Source organism: Solanum dulcamara, chromosome 8 (genome assembly GCF_947179165.1).
Source record: "Solanum dulcamara chromosome 8, daSolDulc1.2, whole genome shotgun sequence".
Classification (NCBI taxonomy): Eukaryota; Viridiplantae; Streptophyta; class Magnoliopsida; order Solanales; family Solanaceae; genus Solanum; species Solanum dulcamara.
The window spans coordinates 47,756,878-47,767,060 of record NC_077244.1 but is presented as its reverse complement, the minus strand read 5'-3'; the positions used below and the strand labels follow the sequence as shown (position 1 = coordinate 47,767,060).

Here is a 10,183-nt window from a genome sequence, read left to right as displayed (position 1 = left end):
TAGTGACGATAGACTAGGGTCATGTTCTCGTTTAGGGTCGGGGACGAGGGTAAAGAAGGGTAAGTGGATTAAAGGAGCATCTAGACTGAGAGTAGGTTCTTGGAAAATTGGAACGTTAATGGGCAAATTAATAGAGCTAGTTAAAATTCTAAAGAAGAGAAAGATTAATATAGCTTGTGTTCAAGAGATCAAATGGGTAGGTTCTAAAGCTAAGGAGGTAGATGGGTATAAGCTTTAGTTCTCAGGTAGATCAAAATATAGGAATGGGGTAGGCATTTTAGTAGACAGTGATCTAAGGGATCAGGTGGTGGAGTTTAGGAGAATCAATGATAGGATGATGTCGATTAAGGTGGTCGTTGAAGGGAGCACGTTGAACATTATTAGTGCTTATGCGCCACAAACAGGTTTAAGAGAGAAGGACAAGATGCGCTTTTGGGAGGATTTGGATGAGTTAGTGGGAGGTATACCACCTATTGAGACGCTTTTCGTGGGAGGGGATTTCAATGGGCACATCAGGTCTATTTCGGGAGGGTATGATGATGTGCATGGAGGCTTTGGCTACGGGGTCAGAAATGAAGGAGGACTTTCACTTTTAGAATTCGCAAGAGCTTTCGGGTTGGTGATAGCCAATTCGAGTTTTCCAAAGAAGGAAGACCACTTGGTAACCTTCCGTAGTTCGATGACTAAGACTCAGATAGACTTTTTACTCCTTAGGAAGGTTGATAAAGGTCTATGCAAAGACTGTAAGGTCATTCCGATAGACAATCTTACAACCCGACATAAGCTCTTGGTGATGGATTTAGGGATCAAGATGATGAGAAAGAAGAGGGTCGGGGATGATCGATCTAGGATCAGATAAAGGAGTTTGACCACGGCTAATGCCCTAGAGATGGGAGAGAAGTTGAAGGTCATAGAGTCTTGGGATAGTAATAGGGATGCGACCAGTATGTGGGATAGGACGGCTAGTTGTATTAGGACTGTGGCAAGGGAAGTGTTGGGGGTCTCGACAGGTAATCGTAGTCGGCATTGAGGGGACTGGTGGTGGAATGGAGAAGTGCAAGAGAAGGTGGAAGCAAAGAAGATGGCGTACGCGAAGTTGATAGAAAGCACAGATGAGGTGGAGAAGTGGACGAATAGGGAGCTTTATAAGATAGCAAGGAAGGAGGCGAAGTCAGCGGTTTCAGCGGCAAAAACGACAGCTTTTGAATGCCTTTATGCTGAACTAGAAGAGAAATGTGGGGATAGAAAATTATTCAGGCTAGCCAAGGCGCGGGAGAGAAGGGCACGCGATGTGGATCAAGTGAAGTGCATTAAGGATGAGCATGGAAAAGTATTGGTAGATGAGACTCTCATTAAACAGAGATGACAGTCATACTTCCATAAATTACTGAATGACGAAGGGGACAGAGACTTCGTGTTGGGAGAGTTGGAGCATACAGAGAGGCATCACGATCTTGGGTATTGTAGGAGTATTAAGATTGAAGAGGTTAAGAGTGTTGTGCGTAGGATGCACTGGGGAAGAGCGACCGGACCTGACGAGATCCTTGAGGAATTTTGGAAGAGCGCGAGTTCGGTAGGTTTGGCATGGCTGACTAGGTTATTTAATGTCATCTTTAACACGGCAACGATGCCCGAAAAATAGAGGTCGAGCGTAATGATCCCTCTATACAAAAACAAGGGGGATATCCAGAGCTGCAACAACTATAGAGGTATCAAGCTTCTAAGCCATACTATGAAAGTGTGGAAAAGAGTGGTGGAGATGAAGGTGAGGAAAGACATGTCTATTTCAGAGAACCAGTTCGGATTCATGTTGGGGCGCTCAACTACAAAAGCCATTTATCTTATGAGGAGATTGATGGAGCAATATAGGGAGAGGAAGAGAGACTTGCATATGGTATTCATCAACCTAGAAAAGGCTTACGATAAAGTTCCACGAGAGATATTATGGAGATGTTTGGAGGCTAAAGGTGTACCTATGAAGTACATAAGGGTGATCAAGGACATGTATGAGGGTGCCAAAACCAGGGTAAGGACAGTAGGAGGGGACTCAGAGAACTTCCCAGTTGTGATGGGATTGCATCAAGGATTAGCTCTTAGCCCATTTTTATTTGTCTTGGTGATGGATGGATTGACGCGACAAATCCAAGATGATGTGTCATGGTGTATGCTTTTCGCGGACGACATAGTCTTGATCGATGAGACTCGTAGTGGAGTTAACGCTAAGCTGGAGGATTGGAGACATACCTTGGAGTCTAAAGGGTTTAAACTGAGTAGGACCACGACAAAGTACTAAGAGTGCAAGTTCAGTGAGACACCTCAGGAGGTTGGCGCGGATGTTTGGCTTGGTGACCAGGCTATCCAAAAGAAAACTAGTGTCAAGTACCTTGGGTCTATAATGCAAGGCAACGGGGAGATTGATGACGATGTCACACATCGTATTGAGGCAGGGTGGATGAAATGGAGGCTCGCTTCCGGTGTGCTATGTGACAAGAAGGTGCCACCATAACTTAAGGACAAGTTCTATAAAGTGATGGTTAGACCGACTATGTTATACGGGGCCGAGTGTTGGCCAGTTAAGGTCTCTCACGTTCAAAAGATAAAAATTGCCGAGATGAGAATGTTGAGATGGATGTGTGGGCATACTAGGAGTGACAAGATTAGAAATGAGGCTATTCGGAACAAGGTAGGAGTGGCCTCGGTGGAAGACAAGATGCGGAAAGTGCGACTGAGATGGTTTGGGCATGTGAAGAGGAGAGACGCAGATGCCCTAGTGCGGAGGTGTGAGAGGTTGACCATGGATGATTTCAGAAGAGGTAGGGATAGGCCGAAGAACTATTGGGGAGAGGTGATTAGACAGGACATGGCACAACTGCAGCTGATCGAGGACATGACCTTAGGTAGGAGGGTGTGGAGGGCCCATATTAGGGTAGAAGGTTAATACAAAGTCTCGTTACCCTGCCTTATTAGTAGGCGCATTAGCGCACTACGATTTGTTTTGTGCTGTGATTTCTGTTATCAGTTATTACTCTTTGTACTTTCAGTATTCTATTTTATATGTGTCACTTACGTTATTTGCTTTTCGCATACTACTTTGTACTTCTTGACGTATCTTACTTCTTCTTATGATTTTTTGAGCCGAGGGTCTCTTGGAAACAGTCGTCCTACCTTGGTAGGAATCAGGTCTGCGTACACTTTACCCTCTCCAGACCCACGTTGTGGGATTTCATTAGATTGTTGTTGTTGTTGTATATATACATGAATTATTTTAAAAATTAAAAATCAAAATTTTTTTTTTTTCACTTCCTGAAGATGAAAAGGATATATGTGAACGTTTTTTTTGTAATGGTGGGAGGTATATGTGAACAACTTTTATAATGGTGGGAGTATATGTGAACCATTTGTGTACGGTAGGAATATATATGAACCACTTTCATAATGGAATATATCAGCTCAAAATGACAAAGTTGAGGGTATATTAGGACCTTTTCCCTTAATTTAATGATAATAGTTTGATAAATATAAATTTTTGGTAAGAATATGTTGTCTTGGATAAAAAAGAAACATAAATTTATAGCATCTTCCTAAACAACAAAAATATTATTTTATCAAGTATGGTGAATGTAAGATTGATAAGCAGTCTTAACCATTCAACATGGCAAGTCAAGAGGGTATCTTGAAAAATGTAAGTTCCCCTCCTATAGCCTTAGCCATGTTCATAAAAGAAGAGATGCAAGTTCCTGTTCTCATCTCATATTGCCTGAGTCTCATAATCTCCACCCTTTTTCATAGTACTCCTGAGACTTTGGAGTGTCTCATAGATCTCAATTGTCTTGGTGGATGATGAATCACTTGAGAAGAAAACCTCAAGTTTATTTTTCACCTCAATCCAACTACATCCAGGGTTCTTCTTCAACCCCTTCTGCCTCATCAGAACCCTCAAACTTGCTGCTTCTTCCCTCATCCCTAACTCCACGTAGAGATTTAAAAGTTGAACGTAATTGCTGCCTCTGTTTGGTTCCATCTTCAGAAGGTTATTGGCAGCTATTTCTCCAAGCTCCACGTTTTGATGGACCCGACAGGCTGACAAAAGACATAGCCACACCCCCCTCTCAGGTTCCACATCCAAATTCTGTATGAAATTATAAGCATCAATCAAGCGTCCAGCACGGCCTAGAAGATCCACTACATTAATGTAGTGTTCCATTTGTGGTTTGATTCCATACTCTAGTTCCATTAAGTGAAATAGTTTAAGGCCTTCATCCAGTAAACCAGCATGATTGCAGGAGGAAATCAAGGAAAGGAAAGTTACAGCATCAGGCGTCACTTTAGATTTCCTCATTTCATTGAAAAAGTTGATAGCTTTCATACACTCACTGTGAGATCCATATCCTGCTATCATTGTATTCCATGTTACTAAGTTCCTTTTGGACATGTACTGGAATATACGCTCTGCATAGTTTAAGCATCCACTTTTTATGTACATATCAATAAGAGCATTTTCCACTTGGCTGTCTTCAAGAATTTGATGCCTTATTTGGTAACAATGAATTGCTTTTCCTTTAATCAGTATCGCTAAGGATGAAACAGCAGCAAGGGCACTAGTAAGTGTAACAGCGTCTGGATATAACCCTTGTTGGACAAGTTGAGGGAGAAGATTTAAAGAGAGATCTGGTAAGTCATTTTTCAAATAACAAGAGATTAAAGAATTCCAAGCCACCAAATTCTTATAGGGAACACCTGAAAAAACCTTTTCAGCCATTTCTGGCTTGCCACAATTAGAATACATATCTACAAGAGAGCAGCTCACTGAACTATCTAATTCTTCCCCGCTCTTAACAGTGATTGCATGGATACTGCAACCCAACTCTAAGCTTTCTAGTCCTGCACTAGCATTTATCACCATTGCCATTATATCAGCGTCTCGATTGACATTATGAGTCTCCATTTCCTTGTATATTCCCAGTGCCAAATTGAATTTCTTATTTTGGCAGAGACCTGAGATCATTGAGCCCCATGCGACCACATCCTTCTCCACCATTCTACTGAAAACTTCAAGAGCATCCTTCAACATTCCACATTTCGAGTACATAGTCACTAGAGCACTTTCCAACGTGATGTTATTCTGTATTGGTTTCTTTATCAGTTCACCATGAATTGCCCTACCTAAATCATAAGATTCAGTCATGCTGCATGATATAAGAATATTTGACAAGGTGAAAGAATCAGAAAGAATGCTTCTTGATCGCATCTCATTATACACACAAAAAGCATCATCGCCTCGGCCCTTGCCAACATAAGCTGAGATCATAGAATTCCACACTTCAACTTCTTTATCTAATACAGAATTGAAAGCCCTGTCTGCATCTTCCAACATTCCTACCCTTGCGTACATGGACAACACCGAAGTACAGACATAAGGATCATTCTCAAAATCCATCTTGACAACATCCGAATGGACCTGCCTGCCGAAATCTATATCTTCACCCTCAGCACAAGCCTTCAAAGTACTAGAATAAGTCGTTGACATAAGTTTGCAGCCCCTATTCTTAGCTAAAGAATAAAGTCTCATGCTGTTTCTCCATAATCCATTCTCCGATAAGCCCCTAATCAATGCATTCCACATGACAATATTGTCCTTGTCTTGTATACTCTCGAAAATGCACCAAGCATCTTTTGGCCTACCACAATTTGAGTACATATCAATCAATGCAGTAATCACAAAAGGATCATGACCAAATGAGTTTCTAATAACATAACCATGAACTTCTTTTGCTTTCGATAACCCCATACAACCATTAAACAACCCCAGAAGAATACTAAGAGAGTACTCATCACACTTGACATCAAACTCTTGCATTCTTCTAAACAAACACATACACTCTTCAGTAAGCTCATTTCTAATATACCCATCAAGCATGGCATTCCATATCGTTACATCTCGATGGAAATCTTCACATTGAGAAATAAAATCAAACACTTGGACTGCACTAGAAAGTGAACCACATTTTACGTACATGTTGATGAGTGAAGTGGTGATGAAAGGATCATAGTGAAGACCCATTTCGATGATTGTAGCATGGATTGTTTTCCCAGTTTGAAGATTTGGAAGAAAAGCGCAAGCTTTTAGGAGAGGAGGAAAAGTGAATTTGGAGGTGTGGAGAGGAAAAAGAGGTTCTTTAGAGTAAGATAACAGAGCTTCAAGATGGTTTCCTTGTTGAATAAAGGCTTTGATTTTGGAATTAACCAATACGAGAGGATTGAGAGTGGAATATTCACGGGATTTGAAGGAAAGGAAACGCATAGCATATGAGAGGAGAAGCTGGACTTGCTCCCTTCCCCTGCACTTCAATGGGAAATTTCCAAGGAATTGGATTTGAATTTAACCTTTGTTTGGGAATCTTCTATCCATTTCACAATTTTTTTAAAAAATTATTTTGTAAAAATAAAATAAAAAATAGACACATGTCATTATAAGAAATGTTCTCAGATTATCATTTTTTAAAATAATAATTTAAACAATATTACAAATTTGTATTTTTCAAAATAGCGCCACATATACTTATCTTATTAACCTTTAAAAACAATAACTGTACCGGTTTTTCTTTTTTTTAAAAAAAAAAAAAATTAACTTCCCACGTTTTTAAAGAAAATGTAACTACCAAAATTCTTTAATTGACATTAATCCACTTTCAGTTTGCTATGAACATTTAAAGGGAAAAAAAACTCTCTGGATCAAATATGTTTATGATTAGTTCATGAGTATATTTTTATTGTCATTTTTCATCTTTTCTTTATAGGATTATTTGTACAATTTCATTTTATTGTGAAGATGATTTATATAAATATGATAGTGGCAAGAGAAAATCAAAGTTATCATGTGCGATTAGTTGGATGCCTGATTGATGGTGAGGTAGGATGATAACATTCACTGCTAAAATTAATCAAGGTATTAAATTTGATTCTCATTTTTAAAATTTTTACGTGAATTTGATATTTCTTTATATTTAAATAATAAATACTTTGTTGTGTGATTCTGGAGAGGATCAAACACATATTCGATATATTCTTTTTTAAATAAAAATCTTATTCTATTTCTAATGTCTATTCTGGCTCAAGGTTTTAATAAAAAATAAATAAATAAAGTGGATGTTACATTATAAGTTGATGTAAAATTTATGTTAGAACATACAATGGTGTTACTAAAATGTGGCATTTTTTAGCAATTTTTTAAAATTAAAGTATGGCCAAAGACCAAACAAAAAAAAGTTGAAAATGGATTAAAAAAATACACAAATCAGTTAAAGCCTATTTTGTGGAACTGTATTTCCACAAAATACTCTAGGATGATAATTACAAATAATGCTACTAAAATTTAGGAACTTGAATTTATTTATATAAATTTAAAGCACACGATTTTTGAATTCAAATCAGTTCCACTATTAACTACTACTAATTAAATCAAGTATGAAACTTAATTTCAGTTTATCACACAATTCAAGACATTTTAAATTAATTTTAAAAAATAAGATAATTTCAGTAAAAAGAAAAAAGGTATTTGGATTATTTGAAGTTTGCATGAAAAATAAACACACATATTTATATCCAATTTAAATAGTAAAAGTTCATGTGAATTCTACAACTATGGATATAAGTTTTAGTCAAGTTAATAAAAATATTTATTGTATGAAACTTATTTTCATACAATATAAGTTTGGTAGTTCATTTATCATTTAAATTAAAACTATATACATTAAAAAAATAAAGATTTTGAATCAAGTATGAAACTTATTTTCATTTTATCGTACATTTCAAGTCATTATGAATTAAACTTGCCAACAACAACAACAATTCAGTGAAATTTCACCTTGTGGGGTCTGGGGAGGGTGAAGTGTACGTAAACCTGGCTCCTACCAATATATGACGGCTGTTTCCGAAAGACCCTCGGCTAAATAGAAGCATAGAAAAAGGTTAGAAAAGAATATTAGAGTAGATAAGTAGATAACGAAAGCGGTCCAAACAATAGTATAATCAAAGCACAAAAAACAGTAGATATTATTAGATAATAACATAAATACCATAAATAACATAAATCAGAGTACAAGAAATCATTGTGCGTTAATACGCCTACGAATAAGGGGGAATAAAGCCACTATGTACTAGCCTTCTACCCTAATGTGTGTCCTCCACACCCTCATATCTAAGGTCATGTCCTCGGTAAGTCATAAATGCGTCATGTCCTGTCTGATCACCTCTCTCCAATATTTCTTCGACCTACCCCTACCTCTTCTGAAACCATCCATGGACAACCTCTCACATCTCCGCACTGGTGCATCTGAGACTCTCCTCTTCACATATTCAAACCATCTCAGTCGCGTTTCCCGCATCTTGTCTTCCACCGAGGCCACTCCTACCTTGTCTCGAATAGCCTCATTTCTAATCATGTCGCTCCTAATATGCCCACACATCCATCTCAATATTCTCATCTCGGCAACTTTCATCTTTTGCACGTGGGAGACCTTAACTGGACAACACTCCGCCCCATATAACATAGCTGGTCTAACCACCACATTGTAGAACTTGCCCTTAAGTTGTGGTGGCACCTTCTTGTCATATAACACACCGGAGGCTTGCCTCTATTTCATCCATCTTGCCCCAATACGATGTGTGACATCCTCGTCGATCTCTCCGCTACCTTGCATGATAGAACCAAGGTACTTAAAACTACTTTTGTTTTAGATGGCTTGGTCCCCGAGCCTAACTTCCACGCCAACCTCTTAAGGTATCTCACTGAACTTGTACTCTAGGTACTCTGTCTTGGTCCTACTCAGCTTAAACCCTTTAGACTCCAAGGTGCGTCTCCAATCTTCCAGCTTAACGTTAACTCCGCTACGAGTCTCATCGATGAGGACTATGTCGTCCACAAAAAGCATACACCAAGGCACCTCACCTTGAATTTATCGCGTCAATCCATCCATCACCAAGGCAAATAGGAACGGACTAAGAGCTGATCCTTGATGCAACCCCATTACAACTGGAAAGTGTTCTGAGTCCCCTCCTACTGTCCTTACCCTGGTTTTGGCACCCTTGTACATGTCCTTGATCACCCTTATGTACGCTACAGGTACACCTTTAGCCTCCAAACATCTCCATAGTATCTCTCGTGGAACTTTATCGTAAGCCTTTTCTAAGTCGATGAATACCATATGCAAGTCTCTCTTCCTCTCCCTATATTGCTCCATTAGTCTCCTCATAAGATGGATGGCTTCTGTAGTTGAGCGTCCCGACATAAATCCGAACTAGTTTTCTGAAATAAACATGCCTCTCCTCACCCTCATCTACACCACTCTTTTCCACACTTTCATAGTATGGCTTAGAATCTTGATACCTCTATAGTTGTCGCAGCTCTGGCTATCCCCTTGTTTTTGTATAGAGGGATCATGATGCTCGATCTCCATTCTATGGACATCGTTGCCGTCGTAAAGATGACATTAAATAACCTAGTCAGCCATTCCAAACCTACCGTGTCCACACTCTTCCAAAATTCTCCAGGGATCTCGTCAGGTCCGGTCACTCTTCCCCAGTGCATCCTACGAACAACATCTTTAACCTCATCGACCGTAATACTCCTACAACCCCCAAAATAATGACTCTTTCCTATATGTTCCAAATCTCCCAATACAATTTCTCTGTCCCCTTTGTCATTCAAAAGTTTATGGAAGTATGACTGCCATCTTTTTTTGATAAAGGTCTCCTCTACCAATACTTTTCCGTGCTCGTCTTTAATGCACTTCACTTGATCCACATCGCGTGCCCTTCTCTCCTGGGCCCTGGCTAGCCTGAATAGTTTCTTGTCCCCCGCCTTTCTCTTCCAGTTCAGCATAAAGGCGTTCAAAAGCTGCCATTTTTGTCGTTGCAACCGCCGACTTCACCTCCTTCCTCGCTATCTTATACAGTTCTCCATTCGTCCACTTCTCCACCTCATCCTTGCTCTCCATCAACTTAGCATACGCCACCTTTTTTGCTTCCACTTTCCCTTGCACATCTCTATTACACCACCTGTCCCCTCGATGCCGACTACGACTACTTGTCGATACTCCTAGTACTTCCTTTGTTACGGTCCTAATACAACTAGCTGTCCTATCCCACATACCGTTCGCATCCCCACTACTATCCCAGACCCCCA

General features: G+C 39.5%; 1 protein-coding gene across 1 annotated transcript; it reads right to left on the bottom strand.

The window, feature by feature from the left end:
* Positions 1-3,509: 3,509 nt before the first annotated feature.
* LOC129901661 (pentatricopeptide repeat-containing protein At2g40720) lies at positions 3,510-6,367 on the bottom strand. Its single transcript, XM_055976907.1, has one exon. It carries the CDS (start codon positions 6,299-6,301, stop codon positions 3,749-3,751), a length of 2,553 nt encoding a protein of 850 aa, XP_055832882.1. The 5' UTR covers positions 6,302-6,367; the 3' UTR covers positions 3,510-3,748.
* Positions 6,368-10,183: the final 3,816 nt, after the last annotated feature.